The following is a 25728-nucleotide window of genomic DNA, read 5'->3' as shown; positions in this document are numbered from 1 at the left end:
AAAGCTGTGCGCTGTAGGCCTTCCCTGCACTGAGTGGTTCTCAAGAGCCCCTCATGAACTCCTCACACCAACTGGGGGGTACTGGAACCACACCATCGACAAAGAGACCGAGGCCCAGGCTGGACCCAGGCTGCCCAGCAGGGACAGTGGGAGCTGGGCTGTGAGCCGACCTCAGAGTCGACAAAGGCTAGCTTGCTTCCATTGCCCTGGCTGCTACTGACCGGTCCCCGGGTCCTGGGAGCCTGCTCTGTGCCACTGGCCCCTGGCAACAAGGGGAGAGGGATCTTTGGGAACCCAAGTGTCCCCAAGTCAGCCCGGAGCCCTGTGTGGTATTCGCAAGCCTGGGCGGAGGGTGGACTCTCCCCAAGAGCGCACCGGGACTCCCTCTGTCCTGACGGGAGCAGTGCTAAAGCAGGCTGGGAATGCCTGGGCCCCTAGCGCATCCACTCTTATTTTAGGTGCCTAAACCTCTTGGATTCCACAGAGATCACATTATATCACATCGTCATGTAACGTCTGTTGTGCTCTCAGACAGCATCGAAGGAAGCTGGAAGTCGCCGGCTGTGTTCTCCACGCACCTGCATCCGGTTCCGAGAAAACAGAGGTGACCCCGCTGGTTTGGGGATCTGAGACTTCTGTGGTTCAAACCTGGGGGGCCAGGTCCTGAACCTGGCCTGCTGATTTGGGGTCTGTGGTTTATGTGTGGGAAGAAGTTTCTGGAAACGTCCTTCCAGGCCTTGGAGTGACCTAGAGAGTCTTGGCTCTGAGGCAGGGCTGGACGGGCCTTTGTCCCGGTCTGGCTGGCCCCGAGAGCCTCTGCCCCAGTTACAACTCTCCCCGTTCTCAGCAGTTTTGGGTTGAGCTATGCTGTACAAGAAAAATGTACCATTTTTATCCCCACCAAACTTTCGTTCTTTCTGGTTTGGCAGGGACCACTGTGGAGATGCAGGCACGGCCATGGTGTGCTAGCGCCACTGGACTTCGTCTCTCCTCCTCCATCTTTGCATGGCTCATTTGTTGTCACACTGTACCTGTGAGGTATCCTTATGGGGCGCCTGGCCTGGGGACAAGTTTATGGTCATTTTTATTAGTTGATGCCGAGGACATCTTTGCCTCCTCATGACGTAAGTCCGTGTGTTTTCTTTTTAAACAAACAACACAACAACAATACCAAAAACCATGGAAACCGGGTCAGGAAGAACGAAAACACCTTTGCAGGCTGTACTGAAAAAGCCCGAAGCTGAGCTGGGAGCCGTGTGTCCTCCTGGGTGGTCAGAGGTCTCCCATCACCTTGGCAACCGGGGGGTGAGGCGGTCTCCGTCCCCCGCAGCCCCCTCCCATGCTGTGTTTGCCTGGGCAGGTCCCCAGGCATGTCTGGGAGCCCCTTGGTTTCTGAGATTCTGCTCTTGGCCTCGAGGGACCACCCTCCTCCCTGGGGCTGGGCGGTCCTGAGCTGGCTGGGCCAAGTGTCCAGTCCTGACCCCGATGCCTCTCAGATGGCCACATCATCTCCAAGCAAGTCTCCCGGAGAATGGGGGAGGAGAGGCTCATGGGAGTGACCATGATGTCAGCGTGGAGGAGGAGGAGAAAGGTTTAAACAGGGGACAGTTCCGATGACTGGTTGACGACGTGGCGAGACGCTTCCTCCACACGGCCGGTGGATGAGGCGGGATGCAAACCGTGGATCGTAGGGTCTCAGTACTATTTCTCTAAAAAGACTGGATGGAAAAACATGCAACTGTCAATAGCACCAACAGGGCCTTTTGTTTCCATCATTATATTTTTCTGTGTTTTCTGAATTTTCTACTGACCGCTTTGTATTGATTTTTATATTTAGAGGAAATGGAGTGCTTTGTAAGAAGAGCCCAGTCTCCCGAGGGAGCATTTATCTCGTTCCCTCTTAGTCCTGCTGAGGTTGACCCGGATCCACGCAGAAGTTGCAGAGAGAGCCAGTGTCCCCCCTTTCTGTCACTGCCTGTCTCCCTCTCAGCTCACCCTGAAACCTGCTCCCAGAACAGGGTGCGGGGGGTCCCCCACCTCTCCCCCAGGCTCCAGGCTGGGCAAACTGCTTAAACTCTCAGAGCCCCCAGGACTTCCCCACCCGCTTCCTGTCCTCACTCCCTCCTCCCCCAGCTCGGAAGCCAAACTCCAGACCCTCCAGACGGGATCCAACACCATGCAGACATCCCAAACTCCTTTTCCCCTCATCCTCGCCTCTTTCCCCATCGTCATCCTTACCTGGAATGCCCCAACCCTGGGTAAGCCCAGACACCCCATTATGCCACAACCCCCTCGCCCAGGCACCAAGAATCACACGACCATCCGGGCCATCGTTTGTAAATGGACGCTCAAGTGGCTGCGTATTTTCACCTCATTTGCCTTTCCAGTCTTGGGGCTGATCTGGGTCTCCTCTCTCCTCTTCCTCCCCCTCAGCTGCCTCCTCCCGCCCCTCCGCTCTTGCATCCACACCCCTCTGTCTCTTCTCCGGGAAACGGTAGGAGTCCCCTGGGCCAGGCTGCTCTCCCTGCCAAGCCACTCCATCACCCTGATTTATTTTCTTCCTCTCAGTCGCTGCCTTCCGAAATCATCTTACTCATCGTCTTGCGTCTTTGTCATCTGTCTCCTCACCTAGATGCCGGCCCTCAGGAGAAGGCATCTGGTCTGTTCCCTCCCACTGCTCACACGCCCAAACAGTGCATGCACACAGTAGGTGCTTCATGAGCCTGGGCAGACACTGGTAGGTGGCCCCCTCGTCACTCTCACGCCATGCCAGCTCACCTCTCTCTCAGACCTGTCCCTTCCCGTCCCACTCTTCCCTGCTAGCATGTCTGTCTGTCACAGTTCAAGGCAGAGTCTGGCCATGCTCACCCAGGCTCGCTTGTGGTGCCTACACAGTTCTTGCAAAGGGTAGAAACTCACATATTTTTTTGATGACTGAATAAAAATAAAAAAGATAGTATACCATGCTTGACGCCAGTGGATACGCTGGAGATAATTAGATGACAGCTGCCACTCAGAAGCCTAACGTCTCCCAGAAGGAATTGGGGTGCTCTGTGTGGCCCCTGAAGAAAGCCCAGGAGAAAGGAGGGGCCGCACCCCAGCCCCATGGTGGGGTTCCTGGCCCCGTCCCCCGGTCCGCACAGGCCAGAGCACCCCCAAGGCCCTGCCACGCGGGAGAGTGGGAACTTTCCTCCCCAATCACTTCGTACCACCAGTAAAATGGTGCAGAACTCTGGCATTTGCGGATGTGGTTTCTTTCCATCTGAGGACAGCTGGTTTACTCCAGGATGCTGTCAGGACAAGCACCATCCCCACCCAGTTTCTCGATGTCATTTTTCTTAAATGAACCCCTAGTAAGTCCCGATGCCTCTGTTTGGGGCCCTTGCTGCCTCACTGCTGCTCAGTGTGCCCCGTCTTGTGGCCCCACCTCCAGCTTCCTTAAGACAACCATCCTCAGAACACGGGTTAGGGAGACAGACCTCCTACAGCCAGTTGGGTCCTCAGGCGTGGTATCAACCATGGCCCTGCTTAACATCAGGCAACCCCACTAGCCGCATCGGCGCTTCCTCACTGGTGGCAGAAACAGGAATGGGAACTAGAAACCCTAGAACTTTGGAGTCAAGGGCCAACTGGTCTTCAAATGGGAAGTTTCTGCCACTGTGTCCATGAAGCCCCATATGTTGGAATTCTGCCCTGCCCATCCCATGGCTGCCTCTCCAGGCCACTCAGACCCCGCATCCTCGTCCCAATGTCCCCAGGACCTGGATTCCTTCTTTCCCAGCCTGCGGAGGGCCTGGACTGAGGAACATGGCCATCACGAGCCAGTCATGGAGCAAATGCATCCCAGGGGAGCGTGGCGTAGGAGGCGATGCCACCAGAGGCCGGAAGGCTGGGTGGTGTTCTGCTGGCCAGTCCACACGAGCTCCTGAGTTAGCCTGTGAACAACAGGGCTGTTCCCCTGAGGGTTAGTGCTTCCCTCCCACCTGCCGGCCCCGGGCCAGGGGCTATAGCTCCCTGACACAGTGTGCACAGTGTCGAGCTCTGCAAACACAGCAGGCCACAGAAGGGACCAGGGCTGCCCCTGAGGCCTGAGGATGCTGCTGGCGGCCGATCTTATTTTCTGATACCTGAAATCATTGGGCTGATGCCTTAAATAAACCACACAGAACCAAATGGCACAAAGGCAAGAGGACAGAGAAGGGCCTTGGGTATCCAGGAAGACAGTGTCAAGAGAGAAAAGGGCCTCATCTTACTCTTGGTGACGAGGGGAAAGCCGTCTTGAAGGGGGTGCTGCCATCCCCGCCACCTTTAGTCACAGAGGGGAGCAGGCTTAGAACACCCACTGGGGACAGGCTGGGCGCACTCATTCATTTATGTAAATACTGCCTTCAAGCCCTGCTCCCCGTGTTTCTTGATTTATTTTGAGAATTTTGTGACATGCTTATGCTCAGCACCTATGGGTGCCAGCCAGGAATGCGTGCCTCTTAAAGAGACCCACTGCCTGTTGATGGGTCTCCAGTCTCAAGATTTGAAAACGGTTAAGATGAATTCCAGAAACGCTGCAATTATAAGACAGGCTTAAGAAATTCCAAATGGAAAAGAAAACTCACTTACTATTTCTCCCAAATCTATGACGTGCAAAAAAAAAAAGTACCCTTCTTGGCAGACTTTGAGAGTATTTCTTCCATTATGTTAAGTGGAGAACCCCTCAAATAATTTTTACTTCTCTAGAAGCACACGCTATGGGTTTTTTCCCCCCTCTTAATGTGTGCAAAACATGGAAGATCAGAAATCTGAAAAGAAATCAAGGATTCTGGAAGGAATTACGGCCTCCAGGAGTCAAGAAGACAAACAACACCCAAAGACACTCAGAAGCAGAGGCCCATCAGTAGCAAATTCATGGGGGACACCAGGAGGAACCCCACCAGGGCAGATGACAGCTGTCCTGAGGTCAGCCTCTTCCACTGCCCGGCCTGCACTCTCCAAAGGGTAGGTTCCCCACGCAGAGGCTGGGAAATGGCCATGCCCACACAGGGCTGATCAGACAGTTGGGAGCTCAGGAAGGGCTGGAAGAGGTGTCACTCACGTGAACCTGGGTCCAGAGACCTTTGTCTGGGAAGGCAGCTTCGGCTCTTCTACTCAGGGCTGACCCAATGTTTCCAAACGGCCAGCCAGGTGTTTGCAAACACCTGTGACCTTTGACAGCCTCGGGCTAGACCTGGGCTGCGGAAGGGGGAGGGGATGGGGGAGCTGGTGCATGCTGGATGTCGCTTGGATGAGCCTGAAGCAAGCTCTTAAGTCACAGACGAGGGACAGGTGAGTGCATTTGGGTTCCTGGTATCCTTACTCTGCTTCTTGTGCTAGGAGCACATTAGCTGGGTTCTGGGACCCCCAGAAGGGAAGGGAAGGGGTTGTGAACTATTCAGCTGGAAGGAAGTAAAAATATGCCTTCAAATTCTCAGAGGATAAACCTAGGGCAGATAATGAGGGCGCTTTTGAAAGACTAAGGAAAGCTTTGGGACTATGAGTGTCCTTGAAAAGCCCTCAAAACAAAGCACCCACAACCAACCACCCAGGGTGGGGTGATTGGGAAATATTTGGTCAGTGCGCGATTGTGCAGCAGGAGAGGCTTGGCCAAGCTCCTCACCGTGCCCTTGCCAGGCGGCCCGGGCTGCAGCCGCCGCCCACTCACACGGAAGCCTCCACAAGAAGGTTCCTGAGTTCTGTCTCCATCTCCCTTAATCCTCGCTCCCCACACCCTTCTATGAAGTGGTATTTTATTTAACACAAGGAAAAATGATTCTAGGCTAGACGCAGAATTTAAATCCCAAACCGCTGCCTTCCTAATGTTTACATAATACCATTGGTCCATACCCTCTGTCTTCCCTCCAAAAAGCTTCATTTTTCTAAGGCATGAAGGAACACAGGAAGCAGTGATACCAAGGGAAATCACCACCCTCTGCCACTTTCATCCTCTCCCCCTCTCCCCTTTAGTGGGGATGAGGCCGCCGGCACCTCAGTCCTGGGGCACAGGTCCCCACCCCACCTCTCCCCTGCAATGCTGGGGAAACAGCGAGGTGAGCCAGGTATCAGACAAAAGTAACCAACCCCTTGGGATCTGCCAAGTGTCCACTCTTGCCAAGGGGTAAAGTCCTGGCCTGTGGTTGACCCCACCTATTGGTCCTCTGGGGAGGGGCTGATACCCCAAGGGGCAGGGTGCTTCTGTTGTCTGCATACAGAGCATCTGGCCCCTGTTCAGCGGGCACAAGTCGAATGAACACACAAACAAACAACGGTCATGCGCTTTACTGAGGGTGTTGTAAACTGGGTTTCCCAATACTCTGGTCCCAAGGACCCGAGGACCTCAGTGAGGTCCATTTCCACCTAGACCTCCGGTCCTCCCAGAAATCAGCCCTTGGGCCTTTCCTACAACACCTTTCCTCCTCTCTCCTTCTTGCCGTGTTCCCTCATCAAAGCAGATTCCCTTAAAAAGGACCTAAACTTCCTCCCAGGATCAGCTGATGGAAAATGGGCAGAGCGGCTGAACCATTCCTCCAGGCCCGCCATGGGTGGGACAAGACGGGAGGAGAAAGGACTCCCCGGCGGGCCCCAGGGGCTCACAGCACCGGGGCCGCCCTGATGCACTCGCTGGGGGTAAGTTGTCAGAGGATGCTGACCAAGTTCCTGTGTTTAGGCTTCTAAGTTGCTAAACAACTGAGATTTGCACAGCGCAGGTGTCATCGAAGTTGGGCTGCCCCAAGGTCCCGGATGGATGCAACTGCCATGCTCCAGCGGGTCCCCGGTCCTCTCTGGGATGGAGCGGGCCAATCTGGGGTGTGGGAGCTGGCGTGCTGTCACCTGGTACCCCCTTAAGGCCCCAGTCTGTGAGGTCTCCCGGACCCCACCTGGTACGTCCCCTAATGGAGGCTCCAAGGTCGAGCACTTCCGAAGGAAACTGGGGGACACATGGCACCCATAGTCCGATAATGGGGACCACGGAGTAGGGGTCCAAAGAGGACGCAGCCGCAGCGGAGCAGCACTCCGCGGGGGTTCGGGGACGGCCCCAGAAGCAGGCCTTTCGGGAGGGCGCAGCACGAGGGGCACACGCGGGAGGCGGCGCCCCGGGGACGCAAGGGCTACGCCGCCTGCAGCGCCCACGGCGGCCGGTAGGGGGCGCGCGCCGGCGGGAACGCGCGCGGGCGGGCGGGCCTCGGGCGGCTGGCGCCCCTGACGTCACCGCCCCGTGGTCGCCCGGGCGACGGCCTCATCGGCGCGCGCGTCAGAGCCGCCCGTCTCTTGGCAACGGCCCGATCTCCCGCTCTCCCTCCGCCTGGCGCTCGGCCGCGCGTCGCTCTGGCGTCAAAGCGACGTCAATGGGGCTGGATCAGTCCGGCGGCGGCGGCGGGGGCGGGGCCGGCCGGGGGCGGGCCGGGGCGGGGCCGGCGGGGCGGGGCGGCGGCGCGTGCGGCCGAGGGCGCCGCGCGGGGCTCACAGCGGACATGCCGCGCGGCCCGAGCGGCGGGAGCGGTGGCGGCCCGAGCAGCAGGCGCCGGAGCAGCGCGAGCGGCCGAGCGGGAGGCGGGGGCTGCGGGGCGAGCGGCGTCCCAGCCTCCGCGCTCCGAGGGCGAAGGAGGTGAGACGGCGGCGCGGCAGGGTGGCCGCCGCTGGGCTCGGGCTCCGGGCTCCGCGCTCCGATCTCCGGTCTCGGGGCTCCGGGCTCCCATCTCCGGTCTTGGGTCTCCGGGCTCCGATCTCTGGTCTTGGATCTCCGGGCTCCGCTCTCCAGTCTCGGGTCTCCGAGCTCCGAGCCCTGGGCTCCGAGCTCCGAGCTCCGGTCTCGGGGCTCCGATCTCTGGTCTTGGGTCTCCGGGCTCCGATCTCTGGTCTCGGATCTCCTGGCTCCGGGCTGCGCTCTCCGGTCTCGGGGCTCCGGGCTCCGGGCTCCGGGCTCCGCTCTCCGCTCTCCGCTCTCCGCTCTCGGGTCTCTGGGCTCCGGTCTGGGGTCTCCGGGCTCCGCTCTCCGCGCTCCAGGCACCAGTCTCGAGGCTCCGGTCTCCGAGCTCCAGTCTCCGGGCTCCGGTCTCGGGTCTCTGCGCTCCGGGCTCCGGCGGCCCCACAGGGCGCGTACGGGGGTCGCGGGCTGGGACGCCGCTTGCTCCCGTCGCCGGGCTCCCCTTTGTCGCGGGGCGTGGGAGCGGGTCCACGCGCCCGCGGCCTCAGGGGTCCGGGGGTCGGGTCGGAGCCGACCGCGGGCGGCAGGGAACGGCTGGGAGAGGGGTACACGACCCCCGCGGTTTGGGACTGGGGGCCGGAGTGGAAGCGACCGCGGGCGGCGGGGGACGGGTGGGAGCGGGGTACACGCCCCCTGCGGTTTGGGACTGTGGGCCGGAGTGGAACCGACCGCGGGCGGCGGGGGACGGGTGGGAGAGGAGTACACGCCCCCCGCGGTTTGGGACTGTGGGCCGGAGTGGAAGCGACCGCGGGCGGCGGGGGACGGGTGGGAGCGGGGTACACGCCCCCTGCGGTTTGGGACTGGGGACCGGACTGGAACCGACCGCGGGCGGAGAGTGGGAGTGGGTGTAGGATCCGGTCCACGCGCCCCGCGGGGCTAAGGGGATCGGGGATCGGGATGGAGCCGACCGCCGGCGGCGAGGTCGGGTGGCGGGTGGGAGGCGAGTCCACGCCCCGCGGGGTGAGGGGTCGGGTTGGGGGCGCGGGTCGGGGTCCGGCGCTGAGCGCTCCGCTTGGCCGGCAGGTGCGGCCCGGAGCCATGGTGATCATGTCCGAGTTCAGCGCGGCCCCCGCGGGCTCAGGCCAGGGCCAGCAGAAGCCCCTCCGCGTGGGCTTCTACGACATCGAGCGGACCCTGGGCAAGGGCAATTTCGCGGTGGTGAAGCTGGCCCGGCATCGAGTCACCAAAACCCAGGTGCGTGGGGCGACCGGACCGGACCGGAGCGCGAGGGCGGGGGTGGGGGCGGGACGTGATTGGTCCTGGGGGCAGCCCCCTGGGGGCAGCCGATTGATTCCCTGCCTGCACTGTCTAAACGCTGACAGTTTTTAGTTTGGTAAAGAAAAAAATGCCTTATACAGTATTATGATCCTGCATAATTTGTACAAATATCAGGGGACAGCAAAGAGGATAATGACCAGATAATCTGGGGGCGCAGAGCCCTGGCGTGGGGAGCTCAAGCCCTGTAAAGTGGGCCTGGGAAGACTGAAGACGTGGACTTAACTGACTGTTGGGAGTAATATTATTGGTTCCTTTGGTTATTCTTTTCCTGCAACTTTTTGTGACCTTTTGGGGACATAAAGTGTTTTAGAAATTAGCCTGCAAAAAAATGAAGTGTGTAAGTTGGGTTAAGTGAGGGGCTTTTTAAAATGAAGCGTCGTTTTTCTTTTAAAAACCTGTAGGTTGCGATAAAAATAATCGATAAAACACGATTAGATTCAAGCAACTTGGAGAAAATATATCGTGAGGTCCAGATCATGAAGCTGCTGAATCACCCTCATATCATAAAGCTTTATCAGGTAAGGACTCAGGTTTGCTTCTCACTGTTGCTTCTGGCAAGTGTGTTGCTTTTTATTTTCCACAAGGTAAGTTTGCAGATTCTGAAGGGCGCCCCTCTCTCTGGGTGTATGTGGAGTCAGGAATTTGGTTGTATAGGCTGGATAGATTGGTATTTGTAAGCTCTGCAGATGTATTTACAATTATTTTCTTGCTTTTGGATCAAATTGAGATTTGCCTCATTAAAATTTTATTTAGTGTCGTAATTCGTTCCAGTTTCAAATGCATAGAGGTCGTTTGTTACATTTATTTTACTCTGAAAACAAACGACCAGATCTGTGTATTGCCACTGCAATCATTAGTTTAGAAGGACGAATTTGAGTGAAACAAGACACTTCCGCCTTTGCAGAGAATTATTAAACTTTAAAACCAGCTGCCGTTACCGGTCTTCGTGAACTTATCTTTGCAAAGGCAAGAGGGAGCGTTTGTTTGTCTTCCCCGTTTCAACTCTTCCGTCAGAAATGGAGAGATGAAAATACTTTTGCCGTGGTGAGAGCAAGGACCTTGTCATTTAATCCACGTGAAGGACAGGCCTCACCCTGGCCGTCTGTTGGTTTGTTATGTGACTTATTTTTGTTCTCCTGTTGAAACTAATAAAGTGTATCTTCGGAAAATAAGTGCTGTTTTAATTAGGATAGCGAAGGAATCTCTTACGGAGCCGACCACTCTGCAGAGGTGAAGTCGAATCTATTGCCGAAATATGAGTTGTTTGCAAACGCTCGATATTTCATCTAATTGTGTTGGATATAAGTTCCTCTGAGTGATTCTCATGAAACCCCGTGAATCTGAGACAAATTTCAGGGGACCTGTGTGTGTGTGTGTGTGTGTGTGTGTGTGTGTGTGCAGCTGCCAAGGCTGGGTGTACAGTGTGTGGGGAGGATGGATAGTAATTGAAAACTCCCCCTGAAGGCTCCTCGTTGGACTCGGTTCAGGTGCAGGTAGCGGTGGAGTCGTGGGCTCGTGTTTCCCCGATGCCGGGTTACTCAGCGTCAAGTCAGAGCTCATGGCAGGCGCGCCCGGCTGGTGTTTTGTTTCTGTTGTCATTTTTGAGTGGTGCCGCCCTGATAAGAAGTTCCTCCACGGTCACTGATGTCACTGCCTGGCCTGCTTCCACAGGAGGGCCGAGCGGCGTGTGCTTTTGCCTTGGCTGGAAGGAGGAGCCAGAGCTCCCTCCTTGTTGCCCAGGTCCCCGGCCATCCCCTGGATGGAGTCACCAGGTTGTCGAGGCGCCCTGCCGTGTGGTCCTGGTTAGGGGTCTTCTCTGGGGGAGTTTTTTCCCTGTTCTGTGTGCTTCTTTAACTGTTTGGAGATGGTAGGTTTTAGTGAGATTGTTGGGACTCTGGTTTTGACACTAGTGTCCACTTTTCATCCAGCCGGCCCAGGCTCCAGAACCTTGGTGAAACTTCCCTCTTTCCTCGAGGTTTTTTAAAACTTGAAACACATTTACTCTTTTTTTTTTTTTTTTTTTGAGGAATATTAGCCCTGAGCTAGTATCTGCTGCCCATCCTCCTCTTTTTGCTGGGGAAGACTGGCCCTGAGTTAACATCTGTGCCCATCTTCCTCTACTTTGTATGTGGGATGCCTACCACAGCATGGCTTGCCAAGCGGTGCCACGTCCGCACCCGGGATCCGAACCAGCGAACCCCGGGCCGCCGAAGCAGAACGTGCCCCCTTAACTGCTGCACCACCTGGCCGGCCCCCAAAACATATTTACTCTTAATTCTTTCTCCATCCCTTAATTTTAATTGTGGAAAGGTCTTACTCGTGGTCGTCTTACTCGTCTCTCTACCACACACGTCGAGGGCAAGGGCAGTTAAAATGGCAGCTAAACTGCATTGTGTTTACTTTTCTCGTTAGATTCCTGGGTCAACGCAGTTGTCTTTAGAGTATCTTTTTTGAGGAATAACTATATTTTGAACCCCGAAGATGTCTTTTTCTGTAAAGAATGTATTCTCTCTCTGTCTCCCTCTGAAATATTTTAAAATACCACAGATGTGAGTTTGTTTTCCTTCTTTTAGTACCAAAGATCTGAATTTTACTTAGTTTCTTAGTTATGTTTTCAACTCTTTTAAAACATTTTTTCGAAGTGAAATAAAATTCTCGATCAATAAGAGAACCTTGACAGTGTATTTGACATTGGCTGTTGCTATTGACACACGCCGAGTAGTGTGCTGCACACAGAGCAGTCTCTCGTGGCTTCCCCGGCAAGCGGCTTCTCATGGCCTGATCCAGCATGTTGGCAAGGCAAGTGGAAGCGGGCGCTCGTTATCTCTTATTCAGCTTGCGCTGGCAGGCGTCTCGAATAATCTCTTGCCTGCTAGGCTCCTAGAAGAAAGCCCTAGCAGAACTCCGGAAGCTTCTTTTACTTCTGTAGCCTCCAGAATCCTCGAAGGGGGTGAGGCCAGGTGATACAAAAATGCGAGGGCACGTAGACCTTTTTTGAAAGCAAAGATCTGTCAGGATAGGCAGGTTGCTGCGGAATTCATCTCTGATTTTTTTAAAATTCCTTTTCTGAATAGGAGTCCCCTCATTGGTTTCTTTATTGCAGAAGTTTTTCTTTCGTTTCCTTTTTTAAAATCGTGAATGCATTCCTCCTGGAGAAGTTAAAAATTTACTGGGGTTCAAGTGGATCATTTATGCCGTTGGTATGTTCCCTTTTGGTGTGGTTAAACCTTAGGTCTCTATTTTTTAGGTTATGGAAACAAAGGATATGCTTTATATCGTCACTGAATTTGCAAAAAACGGAGAGATGTTTGGTAAGCCACGCTTTTTCAAGTATCTGTTGAAAACAAATGGCGCTAACTTGTCAAGAATTGCTCCTCCAATATTTGGTTCTACCGCTCTTAAAATTCTACCGCGTTCTTCCATCGTGCCCCGGACGGCGGCCAGACTTCCGGATTTGGGGGCTATAGCCCTGTTTTGTCGCTTTTCAGATTATTTGACTTCCAACGGGCACCTAAGCGAGAATGAAGCCCGGAAGAAGTTCTGGCAGATTCTGTCGGCCGTGGAGTACTGCCACAGCCACCACATTGTTCACCGGGACCTCAAGACCGAGAACCTGCTGCTGGATGGCAACATGGACATCAAGCTGGCAGGCAAGGGGCCCGCCCGGGAGGGTCCCCGCGCTCAGAAGTGCCGTCCTGCAGGAGGGGGCGTGTGCAGGGGGCACATCCCTCTGTACCGCAGCCCCTGTCATTTCCCCGGTAACTTCATCGTCTGGTTCTTTGTCTCAGATTTCGGATTTGGGAATTTCTACAAGTCAGGAGAGCCTCTGTCCACGTGGTGTGGGAGCCCCCCGTACGCAGCCCCGGAAGTCTTCGAGGGGAAGGAATATGAAGGCCCTCAGCTGGACGTCTGGGTAGGAGCCCCCATGCATGGCATGTGTCACCTGCCGGTGGCTGGTCCCCAGCGGTAACCAGGGCGGGGTGTGTCGGGGCTGACCGCGCTGTCTGTCCTCCGCAGAGCCTCGGCGTTGTGCTGTACGTCCTCGTCTGTGGGTCTCTCCCCTTCGATGGGCCCAACCTTCCGGCTCTGCGGCAGCGCGTGCTGGAGGGCCGCTTCCGCATCCCCTTCTTCATGTCCCAGGGTAGGTGAGCCGGTCGGCGCCTCCGCGGGAAGGGTTGGGTAACCGGGCTGCAGGTTTTCGAGGAGGAGTTATTTCCTGAAATGCTGGCTTGCCATCTTCTGAGTCTGCCATGAGGCCCGTGAATCAGCCCCTGTTCTGGGGAGTGTGTGCTAGACGCCTGCCAGGGTAACCCAACCCACCCCGAGGCTTTCAGTGCCCTACTTACAGGATGGGCAGGTGGCTTTGCCAGGCAGGCCTGGTCTCTAGAGTCCCTGCCAGCACCAGCACTCGGGGCGCTGGCCCTGTCCCCCAAGTGTCACCCACTCCACACACGTGCTTTTCTTTTCCATACAGTAAAGATATTCCACCCGCTGCCTACTATTGTGTGTGGTCATAGCAGAATGGGGAGTCTAAGTGGTTCTCTATCTGGGGGACATAGAGGGACTGTGCCCCCACACCCCCAGGGGCCCGATCCCTCAGTTGGTGGCCTTCCTCGGCGGCAGGTCTGAGCCAACGGCATAGGCCACTGCTCCTGGCCCCGGTGCTCTTAGGCTGGTCACTTGTTCATTTGCCTGTGCAGAGGGAGCCTTGTCCCTGCAGGGCTACTGTGGGAAGCGGATGGGTGGTGGGCACGCGGGCTGCCACACAGGGCTCAGTGTACCCCCCGTGCCCCCCAGACTGTGAGACGCTGATCCGCCGCATGCTGGTGGTGGACCCCGCCAAGCGCATCACCGTGGCCCAGATCCGGCAGCACAGGTGGATGCAGGCCGACCCCTCCCTGCTTCGGCAGGCCTGCCCCGCCTTCTCCGCGCTCAGCTACAACTCCAACCTGGGCGATTACGACGAGCAGGTGCTGGGCATCATGCAGACCCTCGGGGTCGACCGGCAGAGGACGGTGGAGGTGAGCGCCCATCCGGCCCTGGCCTGCAGTGGCTCTGACTGTGGATGGGACAGGCTCTCTTTCTGAGACAGTGGCCAGTCGAGTTAAAGTGGGAACGTGGGCTAATTTAAGGGCCAGATTGTCCGCTCCTTTAAGGGACATTCTTGGCCACCTAAGAATAACAGCAGAACGGTCTCGTCAGGGAGCCTCAGTGAGACAGTCCCGGGGCGCCCTCACCCCCGATGTGAGCTGCGCTCCTCCCTGCCGGCCTCGCTCTGACCCCGCCCCCCTCTGCCTTCCCCAGTCGCTGCAGAACAGCAGCTATAACCACTTTGCTGCCATTTATTACCTCCTCCTCGAGCGCCTGAAGGAGTATCGGAACGCCCAGCCGTCGGCCCGCCCCGGCCCAGCCAGGCAGCCGAGGCCTAGAAGCTCGGACCTCAGCGGCTTTGAGGTGAGGGGAGGGCCTCCTTCTAAAGCCCCGCCCCGTCTCCCTGCCTTGAATCGTGTCCCCCAAGTTGTGGATCCCTGTTTGGACATGCCTGGGAGCCAGACGCAGGCTGAGCCCACTCGCCCCTCGGTCACATCCTCCTGCCCATCAGGCACTGGGGGTTCCCCTGTGGGCCACAGTGCATGGAGGAGAGGGGTCAGGCCTTGCCTGGCGGCCCTTTGTTCCTTATCCGTCCCTGGTGCCCACCTCTTGGCACCTCCTCCTGGTCACCCCACACAGCGCGGCCTTGAAGAGGAGGGCTGGCATGTCCTGAGCCCGGCCAGCTAGCGGCTGACACCTGTCAGCGCCAGAACAAAGCTAGCGTGGGCTTTCTTGTGACACTCCTTGCGATTGTCCCCAGAGCTGCCTCCCTGACAGCGTCTCTCCTCCTCTACCGACCCCCAGGTGCCTCAGGAAGGGCTCCCCGGCGATGCTTTCCGGTCCGCCCTGCTGTGCCCGCAGCCCCAGAGCCTGGGGCAGTCCGTCCTGCAGGCTGAAATGGACTGTGACCTCCACAGCTCGCTCCAGGTGTGTGAGCACCTGCCCCGGGCGCATGTGGGGTGTGGGCTCGTCTCCTTCCTGGTGGCGGTGATGGCCCCTGCGCCCGGTCTCCCACAGCTCCAGGGCTCACACGCTCGTGTCCATCCCTTGCAGCCCCTATTCTTCCCTGTGGACACCAACTGCAACGGAGTGTTCCGGCATCGCTCCATCTCCCCCACCAGCCTGCTGGACACGACCATCAGCGAGGAGGTCAGGCAGGGCCAGGGCCTCGAGGAGGAGCAGGAGGCACAGATGCCCCTGCCCAGCAGCTCAGGCCGGAGGCACACGCTGGCCGAGGTCTCCACCTGCTTCTCCCCGGGCGCCCCTCCCTGTAAGTGTTCCCCTGGGCCCCACTGGCCCAGATCACAGTCCACTGCGTGGGTTTGTGGGCGCAGCTCTGACAGAATGCACCTTTTTGCTGGGCAGCCTCTTCTGGTGACAGTTCTCAGGACTTGTCATTTGTTTAGCTCCAGAGGCCACACAGGTTAGACACTTCGTGTGGTTGTTGGTGGCAGGGGTGGTGTGCCATTTAGCCGCCCCCAGGTGCCGGGAGGCCAGGTCCCTGGCCTAGGCCCCTCCACCTCACGGGTCCAAGCTCCCCCGTGGCGGCTGGTTGTTGAGGCTTCCTGGACTCTGGTGGCCTCTGACGTCACCACCTCCGTCCCCACAGGGTTGAGGGTAGAGGTGAGAGGCCTGGACAGCTGTGCCCGGTCAGTGGGCCGCGGCCTGCCCCAGGGCCTGGGTGACACCGCAGGGGCACAGAGAGGGCGTCAGAGCCTATTCCTCTCCTGGGGCCGTCGGCACCTCTGACTCGCCAGGAAAGCTGCCGGGTGCCAGCAGGTCGCGGTGGGCTTCGGGGAGCGTGAGGGCCCCCTCAAGCGCCGTGTCCCTTCTGCAGGTATAGTCATCTCCTCCTCTGTGGCGAGTCCTTCCGAAGGCACCAGCTCCGACAGCTGTCTGACCTCAGCGGGTGATGGCCTGGTGGGGCTCAGCGGACGCCTGGCCACTCAGGGTCTGCTGGGCACCTGCTCCCCACTCCGACTGGCCTCACCACTCCTGGGGGCCCAGTCGGCCACACCAGTGCTCCAGGCGCAGGAGGCCCTGGGGGGAGCCGCCCCGCTCCCCGTCAGCTTCCAGGAAGGCCGGAGGGCGTCGGACACCTCACTCACTCAAGGTGACTTCCCCTTTCGTGCTGATTTCCACCTTCCCCAGTCCAGCAGACTGTGTGCCCTGGAAGGGTGTCACCTTGTCCTTGGTGGCAGATGGCATTCCCTTGTTCTCTCGCCGGGCCTAGGCGGAGCAGGCTGAAGATGCTGCCCGGGTTCTGGATGTCCTGGTCTTCTGGGACAAACTCACACAGCTTCTGGTGGCTGGTCTTAAAAGCCCAAGAGACACTAGGATGCCGGGCAGCAGCTCCCGACCTGGATGAGGGCTGGTTCGGGGAGGCACCCCCCACAAAGGCAGCCCCCACCTGGTGCCTGGGCTCCCTCCCAGCCCTTTCCTGTGTCCCACAGCACTGCTCATGGCCTCCTTCCAAGCAGGATCTGGGCCGGGGAGGCGTGGGTCCCAGGCTGGGGTACGGTCTGCAGACCATCTTGATTTTACCTTCCCCAGGGCTGAAAGCCTTTCGGCAGCAGCTGAGGAAGAATGCGCGGACCAAAGGGTTTCTGGGGCTGAACAAGATCAAGGGGCTGGCTCGCCAGGTGTGCCAGCCCTCCTCCTCCAGCCGGGCCACCAGGGGTGGCCTGAACGCCTTCCAGCTGCCCGCGCCGAGCCCAGGCCTGCATGGCAGCGGGGCCAGCAGCCGGGAGGGCAGGAGTCTGCTGGAGGAGGTGCTGCACCAGCAGAGGTACGCCCGCCTGGCGCCGGTCACCCGCGACCTTGGGGGGACTCATGGACACGGGGATTTTCTTGAGTGACCTTATCTCTTAAGCTCCCTCCCTGCTCCGTGTAATCAGATGAGCGCACCTCCCTGCCCCCAAGCGTGGGGACATCTGTGAGGCAGACAGCCTCTCTCCCTGAGGATGGTGGCGGAGGTGGGGAGCAGTCAGGTTTTGTCACTTTGAAGCCCGTAAGTGGGGGCTGGGGAGCAGTGAATAAAAATGTCACGTCTGGTTGGCAGCTCTGAGCTGCTCCAAAAGCAGGAGGGAGAATGGAAATGTCAGGAATTGCTCAGGGGTTACTCACGCACAGCATCGCGCCTTCTGAGCAGCTCCAGCCAGCAGCCCCGTGGGGCGGGCCCTCCCGCGGGGGCCGGGGAAACCCGGGGTGTCTGAACCTGGCCAGGGGCGGGCAGTGTGGGAGGAGCGGCCGCAGAGCTGGCAGTGACCTGTTCCCCCTCCTGTTCCCTGTGTCCCCCAGGTTGCTCCAGTTGCAGCATCACCCGGCAGCCCCACCCACCTGCCAGCAGGCCCCGCTGGTCCTCGGCCCCTGTGACGGCGCCCTCCTGGTGTCTGGACTCCAGAAGGGGCTGGGGCTGGGGCCCGGCCCACTGCTGCCACCCCACCTCCTGCAGGCTGGGGCCTCCCCCGTGGCATCGGCAGCCCAGCTCCTGGACGCCCACCTGCGCATCAGCCGCACCTCAGCCCCCCTCCCGGCTGCCACTCCCCCACAGCCGCCCTTCACCATGTTGCCCCCGAGGTTCGACCCCACGGGGCTGCCTCAGGGGGACTGTGAGATGGAGGACCTGACCTCTGGCCAGCTGGGCACGTTTGTCCTGGTGCAGTGAGGGACACGGCCGCTGCCCGCCCCGTGGCACCAGCCGGCCGACTTTTCGAAGCAATAATTTCAGAGTATGTGAAGACGTTTCCGGACTCAAAGCCAATAACTTTCTAGAAGCGAAACAAGCAATACGTTTGGTGTTTTGGCTTTTTAGTTACTTTTTGTTTTACTTTTTCCTTGCACTGAGCAACTGCAACTATGAGCAGGGACTGGAAACTTTCTGGAGAAAAATAATAATCGAGGGGCGTGTTGTTGGGGCGGGTGGACGGGAAGGGGGGAGGAGGGCAATGGGATAAGGGACGACTGGGCTGGGCTCGCCAGGCCAGCGCCACTGCGGATCAGGTGGCCATGGGAGGGGACTGGAGCCTCCCTCAACCACGGACGCCTCGGACAAGGAAACTGGTGTGAGCCGCGGCCGTGGAACTGAGTGGGTGCGTCTCTCTCCGCGTGCGTGTGTGCGTGTGTGTGCACGTGTGGACTAGTAACGTTTTTTTTTTAGTTAACAATCCTCCAACTTCCTGAAACATTTATGCTTCAAATGAAAACTGTGAACTTTCCACTTTATGTATTAGTTTTTAAAAAGCTCTAACAGCCATCCCAGGAGAAGATAATCTACAAATTTCTCGGAATTCTTTCCCCCGACATCAGAACCCAGAGGATCCTTGTTTCTTACTCCAGATGAGAAGTTTTACAAACTGCTCCAGGGTCACTTTTCCAGGATTCTCCGGAGGAGCCACAAGGAAGAAGCTGGAGGGGGCGGGATGGCTGAGGTGGGGCTCTGTCCAGGGCCCTTGGCGTGGAGCCCCAGGCGCCTTCCAGGGAGCCAGAGAGGTTCCTCCTGCTGTGCATCTCTTTTCCGCTGCTAATTGAGTTTTGATGCATTTCATTATCAGGGTCCATAAAGAACAACTGACTGGGGGAATGTGCAATATGGCGAGGCTGTGAGCAGCGCGGGCACGGGCGGCAGAGGGGTCACACCGTGACTCCACTGCCCTCGGCCGGGTCATGCTGGGTGGCCAGCCCCACCTCATCCAGGCCCCGGCGTGTTAGGCTTCCGTTCAAGGAACGTGAGATGAGAGGTTAGATCAGTGTTGTTCCAGCTTTGTTCCTTTTTTCAAGCGAATACTGTGTCTGTATATAAATAGGAGACAAATACACACTACTTATTTTTTATATTTTTTACTACACTTTTGTGTTCCCGGTTTAAATTTCCCTCTCTGGTAGCACCAGGTGGGCGTGGAGGGGGGCAAGGGGCGTCCTTCCCTGGCGGGTGAACTCTGGGGTGGCACTGTCAGCGAGAGGCCTCTCCAATGGACGCCGCACACGCCCTCGGCCCCGGTTGTCCCCGTCCCTTTGCCAACCCAGGTGCCTTCAGCTCACTTCGGCTCTTAGAACCTGCGGTGTTAAGGAGGCAGCGCCGGCGGGCGGGAACCAGGGCACCTGTAGAGGCCACAGACGGCCGATTCCCAGTGGCGGGGCGGTGGGCCAGCCCGCGTCCGAGCAGCTGCTGAGCTGGGTGCTCCCCTCCGCCCGCCGCCCCTGTTGCTGTTCCTGACCGGGCGGGGACTGTCCTCGCTCCTGGCCGCGAAGAAGTCCCCAAAGCCTCGTGCTGACTTGCAGAGAAGGTTCCAGACAGACAGGAGGGGGACTCCGGACGTCCTGGGCGGCCGCGGCCTTCGCCTTCAGTGTCATGGAGGCAGCACAGTTGTTCCCAACGCCAAACTGCATCCCCTTTTAAAACGACTCTCTGTCCTAACGCCAGAGATCAAAGGCCTCCGACCCGCGACAAGCACTTTACTTTCTCGGTAGTTTCCTCTCATTGCTGTGAGTCGTGTTTCCGTGTCATGTCTGCCGGTGTGTGCGGCGTGCGTCCCGCCGGTTCCCCGACCGCGCCGTGCCGCGCACCGAGTGCGGCCGCCTGTTTAAAGGCTCCGTCCGCGTGATCTGGTTCAGGTGTATATAGTTTGTTTTTTTACCGTAACTGAATTATTTTATTTCTTATGTTCACATGAGAAACGTATGCCAAATGATTAGTGGATGTATGTTTTTTAATTTAATATTTAAATAAAATATTTGGGGAGAAAAACCCTTGACTTCTTCCCTGGGTTCGTCTCTGTGGGAACTCCTTCCTTCTGAGCCACTTGGTTAAGACGCTGTGCCCTCCAGGTTCATTCAAGTTGCGGATCTTAAAGAGGAGGGCATGGCGTCACCTCCTGCATTCAGCCCGACGGGCACCTAGCCACACACCCCAGCGTAGTGTTACTACGCGGAACTCGGCCAGCAGTAGTGATGAGTGGCTCAGTGTTCAGGGCACAGGGAGGTGCAACCTGAGGCTTACGTTCGAGTGTGTGTGCCTGGGGCCTTGCTGGTCCTCAGACGCCCTCCCCTGGCGGCAGGCTCAGGTCTGTTTTCAGATGGTTCTCCCCTCCCAGGGCATCATCCACTCTTGGCTCCTCTGCCTGTAGTGTTCTCTGCGTCTGCTTACAAATCAAGGATTTGGGAGCATCTCACACCCAAACTATTTCCTGGTCTCTTCACGTTGGCCTGACCAGCTTCCAGCAACAGGGCAGATATGGCGGCTAAAAGAACAGAGGATTCCCTTCATTTTGATACCAGACAAATATTTTTTGGTTAGAAAAAGTTCTTTAACCTCTTCACACCCGTTAGGATGGTCACCAACAAAAAAACGTACAGTAAGTGTTGGCCAGGACGTGGAGACGCCGGAACCCTCTTGCAGGGCTTGTGGGGAGCACAGTGTGCAGGTGCTGTGCAAAACTGTGGCGGCTCCTTAAAGAGTGAAGCAGAATCACTTGATCAGCCGGCAGCCCACTGCTGGGCGTCTACCCGAAAGAAGTGAAAGCAGGGACCCCATCAGATGTCTGCACACCTTTGTACAAAGGCAGCGCTGTTCACAGCAGCCAAGGGCTGGAAGCAACCCAAGTGTTCATCAACGGATAAATGGATAAAGGAAATACGGTACATACAATGGAATATTACTCAGCCTTGAAAAAGGAGGAAGTTCTGACCCCTGCTACAACATGGATGAACCTTGAGGACATTACGCTGAGTGAAATAAGCCCGTCACAAAAGGACGGACCCTGTATGAGTGCCCTTATAGGAGGTCCCTGGAAGAGTGACATTTGTAGAGACAGGAAGTAGACTGTTGAACCGGGGCCTCAGGAAGGGGAGGGGGAGTTGGTGGTTAACAGGGACTGAGTTTCACTTTGGGGAAGATGGAAAGTTCTGGAGATGGATGGTGGGGATGGCTGCACACCACTGTGAATGTATCTAATGACACTGAACCGTGCACTTAACAATGGTTAAGAGGGTAGATTTTATGTTACGTGTATTGAACCACAATGAAAAGAAAAAAGATTTCTTTTCAGGAGGAGATGCCCAGAGATGGACAGTAGCTTCTTCGTGGACAGCCGGGCTCCAGGGGGGAGGGGGAGGACAGAGGACTGCGGGACCTGCAGGGAATCCTGTGAAGACAGAGTACGTTTCCACGGCCTTGGGAACGGCAGCAAATCAAGTATTGCTTAAACACCGGAACCCGTGAAGCCTCTGCTGTCAGCCAGCCTGTCTGCCTCCTCTCTCACAGCCGATGGGGTCTGAGAGCCCGGGTGGGACCTCCTGGTCGTGGGAAGGAAGCCCCCAGCAAATGTCTCCTTGTTTTCCGAGGAGTCCCGGCAGTTTTCGCTGCTCACTTAGGAACAGAGTTTTAACATCTTAAATCTCAAGCAGTGGCTGAGCTGCAGGCTGGCTTCTGACGGAAGGCGGGTCCCACCGCCCACTTCCAGGACAGCGCAACACCCTACTCGACGCCCCTGCGCCAGCCTCGCCCGGGTGTGGCCCAGGGAAGCTGACTCTGCGCTCTTGACACCTTTGTCATGTCCGCCTGGGAAATGGGCCCAGCTCAGCCGCTGAATTCAGGCTCTGTGGCGTTTGCTGTTGAGGGAGGGAAATTCCAGTTTACTGTTTGGGGCGTGGAGTCTTGTAAACGAGGAAGAACTCAAGTGCAGATATGTGGCAGCCTCATGACGTATTTGGCTTTCGTGTTTGTGTCGTGTTGATAACTCGACGTGTGTGCGTCTTGGCTCCCCAGCTGGTGGTCAGCTCCTGGGGGGAACCCCTGTACCTCCTTCTGCTCCGGCAGCCCCGAGGGCAGTGGGGCACGTGTGGCTCCTCAACAGACAGCTGTTAGCTCAGCGAGTCCACATTCGCATGCTCCTTCTGGACTTGTGGTGTGCCATGATCACTACTGTTAGTATTATTAATTATTATTATTATAACGCTTCTTAGGATTCTCAGGTTGGAAATTGGAGCCCTGCTCAGGGAGTCTCTCAGAGACCTGGTGGGACTCTAGAACTGTGTCCTGGGCTTATGGATGTGCTTGCGAATCGTTTCCCACCCCTCAGATGAGGAGGCCAGCGAGGCCTCAGAGAGGGCGCCGTGTGTTGGGGAGCCTCTCTTGGCCCCAGCACCTGCCTCGTGCTCTGCCAATGCTTCTGTACCGTGGATGACCCCACCTGCTCGGGAGTTCTGCCAGGTGTTGACGTTGTGGATGTGTCCGTGCCTGTTGGGGAGTGGCGAGGCTGAGCGTGCTTTGGCACATCGCTTAGCACACGATTGCACATTTGAGTGATGGGTGCTCTGGGCTCTGAGATTCTCCCCCCCCCGCAGCCCCCTGTCCCTCTGGCGGGGGTCCAGGTACAGACCGCAGCGGTGATGGCTGCAGACCAAGCAGCTGTTGGAGTCCTTGCTCATGCCAGGTGGAGCCGAGCCCAGCGGGCCCGACACGCAGAGGAGCACAGTGGCCTCAGAAGGTGGCCTGTGGTATCAGACACGCCAGGGTTTGAGCCCCGCTCTGCAGCTCTCTGGTCTTGTGACAGTGGATAATGACCTCTGTGTGTTGACTTTCTTGTTTTCAAGATGGCGCACGTGACAATGCAGTCGGGCTCTTGGAGGGGTGGTGGACAATGTGGGCACTCCCCACCACAAAACCCACTCAGCACTGGCCCCTGGGGAGCACTCCATGAGCACAGCAGTGCCTGTAGCGTCACAGCTGCCAGACGGGCGGAATGTCCCCGAGGGAAGAAGTGTCAGTGGGCCAGGTGGCTCGAGGCTCAGCCACCGTCTCGTGCTGCTGTTGAAACCATGACTCCTCCTGAAGAAAATAGGAGGCTATCACCCCCAGCTGCCCTAGGTGCCATCTGTGTGCTTTTGTCATCCGAAACTGGTGGCGCTTTTGCCGCTGGGCCATGGGATAACGCGTACAAGTGTCTGTCCTGCTTTTAGGAGGAAGTCCTTCTGGGTGTCCGGAAACATGGTGGCTCCAGAATGGGACCGGCCTCTGTGGGGCAGGGTGTGTCCCAGCCCCGAGCGGGCACTGGGACTCGTGGATTGGTAGGGTGAGGGAAGTCCCAGGCTGGAGGTGAGTGCTCGTGTCACTCAGGGGCAGGAACCGAAGCTGACCGAGAGGAACTGACTTGTTTGGGGTGGAAGAGAAAGTGTCGGCCCATTATTTTTCCTTCCAGAATAACACTGGGGGGTTTCAGAGGAGCACAGTGTTTAGCGGCAGGATGCACCCGGCCCTCCTCTGGAATGACCTTTGGTCTTGGCGGGGAGTCCAGAAGAGGAGATGTGGGGTAGAGATTACTTAAAGGGCCCATCTTGAGTTCCCCAGGTCTGGCCCTGAGGGCTCCTGTCCATGCAGAGAGAAGAGAACGGAAACCTGGACTCTGGGCTCATGACTGTGTAGCCAGGAGGGCAGAGCAAGGAGGAGGGGGAGAAAGCGAACACAGTCAGTTCCTCTCCTCAGGAAACTCCTGGGATCTCCGTCTGACTCACTCTTCTTTAATTATCATCATTTCGCTTATTTGAATGTGATCTCTGTAGAAAATAGAAAGGATTTCAACATTGCTCAGGAAGCCAGGGTGACCAGCAATGCTCCGTTCCCTTCACCTCTGAGAAGCCACGTGGTGGAAGGAAGCACGCAGCCTCCAGGCCGGTCCAGCTTCCCCAGCAGGTTTGGGGGATTTTTCTTAAGTCTGAGAGGGAAGGGACAGTGGTCCCCCTCATCCACACTTCTGCTCCCCGTGGTTTCAGTTACCTGTGGTCAACCATGGTCCAAAAATATTAAACGGAAATTTCCAGAAATAAACGATTCATAAGTTTTAAATTGTGCACCATTCTGAGTAGTGTGACAAAATCTCACACCGTCTGGCCTGGGACGTGAATCACCCCTTTGTCCAGCGTGTCCACGGGGTTTGCGCTGCCTGCTACCATGCGTTAGTCACTTAATAGCTGGCTTGGTTATCAGATGGGCTGTCTTGTGTTCAAGTCACACTTATTTCACATAATAATGGCCCCAAAGCGCAAGAGGAGTGCTGCTGGCAACTCGGATCCGCCAAAGAGAAGTGTAAAGTGCTTCCTTTAAGTGAAAAGGTGAAAGTTCTCAACGTAATAAGGAAAGAAAACAATCGTATGCTGAGGTTTCCAAGATCTATGGTAACTGTTATTAGAGTATATTGTTAAAATTATTCTATTTTATTATTATTGTTGTTAATCTCTTACTGTGCCTGATTCATAAATTAAACTTTATCATAGGCATCAATGTATAGGAAAAAACATGGTATATACAGGGTTTGGGACTGCCAAGGCGCCAGACATCCACAGAGGGTCTTGAGACGCGTCCCCTGTGAGAAGGAGGGCCTACTGCATCTTTCCTCCTTCCCCGAGAGTGTCTTCTTCCAGCCGGCAAGGAGTTGAGTGAAAAGCCTGGGGCTCCCAGGTCCCACTGGACTGAGGTCTGAAGAACGAGGGCCACGGGGAGTGCAAACCCTGCAGAAAGCAATGCACCCCCAGAACGAATCCACCCTGCTGAGGCCTGATTGACGTGCAGTCGACGCACCCGTGGTAGCACAGAGGCCAGCGAGCCTTGACAACGGCCGGACCTGTGTGACCAGCACTGAAACCAACACTCAGAACGCGTCTGTCACCCAGGGAGCCCCCGGGCCCTTTGCGGGGGATCCTGCTCGTTCTCGTGGCCCCAGGCAGCTGATGGCGTGCTTGCTGTCACTGCAGATTAGTTTGCATTTTCTAGAATCTCCTCCGAATGGGTCCTGCGGCGTGTGCTCTCCGTTCGTCTGCTTCTTCCCTCAGCATAATTAGGTAGAGGCTCGTCCAGGTGCCGGTGTATCTCTAGTTCACCCTTTCTACTGCTGAGTAGCGATCCGTGGTGTGGACGGACCAGAGTTGTTTATTCACTCACCTGTTGACAGACTCTTAAGTCGCCTCCAGTTTGGGGCTGTTGCAAACGGTGCTGCTATGGACATTTGTGTGTGAGTCTTTGTGTGGACATATTTTGTTTCTCTTGGGTAATAACGATGGAAGCCAGCGGCGGCGTCATACAGCATGATAGCTATTAACTCGATAAGAAGCTGCCAGCGATTTCCCAAAGTGCCTGCCCCAGTTACGTTCCCACCCAGCGTGTGAGCGTTCCGGTTGCTCCGCATCCTCCCCAGCACTGGTGGTGTCGGTCTTCTAAATGTTAGCCATTCTGATAGGTGGTAGTGGTGTGTTACTGTGATTTTATTTTGCATTATCCTGTGACTAGTGACCTTTCACATCTTTTTATGTGCTTATTGGCCTTTCTACTTTTCAACTTTATTTAAATCTTTGCCCATATTTAACTGGGTTTTTCAATTCCTATTATTGAGTTGTAGGAGTTCTTTATATATTCTGCATATGTTTCTTTGTCACATGTGTGTGTGTGTATATAATAAATATGTACATATGTGCACCTATAGTGTATACATGTACATACACATGTATGTGATGTAGATAAATGAACACACGCACATACACATATATATACATGTATGCATGTGTGCACACACACACACACGGAATATGGCCCATCTGTGGCTTGCCTTTCACTTGAAGAGTGAAGTTGAAGATTTTAA

At 56.7% G+C, this 25728-nt stretch overlaps 1 protein-coding gene across 1 annotated transcript; it reads left to right on the top strand.

The window, feature by feature from the left end:
• The first annotated feature begins 7459 nt into the window (after positions 1 to 7459).
• On the top strand, positions 7460 to 18934 carry SIK1 (salt inducible kinase 1). Its single transcript, XM_023630253.2, has 14 exons — positions 7460 to 7633; positions 8756 to 8926; positions 9412 to 9528; positions 12258 to 12321; positions 12499 to 12660; positions 12799 to 12923; positions 13028 to 13151; positions 13808 to 14031; positions 14315 to 14464; positions 14906 to 15028; positions 15155 to 15371; positions 15939 to 16214; positions 16655 to 16889; positions 17402 to 18934. The coding sequence occupies exons 2-14, from the start codon at positions 8771 to 8773 to the stop codon at positions 17766 to 17768; spliced, it is 2340 nt and encodes a 779-aa protein (XP_023486021.1). The 5' UTR covers positions 7460 to 7633; positions 8756 to 8770; the 3' UTR covers positions 17769 to 18934.
• The last annotated feature ends 6794 nt before the right edge of the window (positions 18935 to 25728 follow it).

This window comes from Equus caballus, chromosome 26, assembly GCF_041296265.1.
Source record: "Equus caballus isolate H_3958 breed thoroughbred chromosome 26, TB-T2T, whole genome shotgun sequence".
Lineage (NCBI taxonomy): Eukaryota > Metazoa > Chordata > Mammalia > Perissodactyla > Equidae > Equus > Equus caballus.
The sequence above is the reverse complement of the archived record's forward strand: the minus strand, read 5'-3'. Positions and strand labels throughout refer to the sequence as shown.

Excerpts from the sequence above, each read along its gene's own strand:
- SIK1 (XM_023630253.2), top strand. The coding sequence starts at position 8,771 with ATGGTGATCATGTCCGAGTTCAGCGCGGCCCCCGCGGGCTCAGGCCAG. Across the intron at positions 9,529-12,257 it reads ATATCATAAAGCTTTATCAG|GTTATGGAAACAAAGGATAT; the intron begins GTAAGGACTCAG and ends TCTATTTTTTAG. Across the intron at positions 12,924-13,027 it reads GCCCTCAGCTGGACGTCTGG|AGCCTCGGCGTTGTGCTGTA; the intron begins GTAGGAGCCCCC and ends TGTCCTCCGCAG.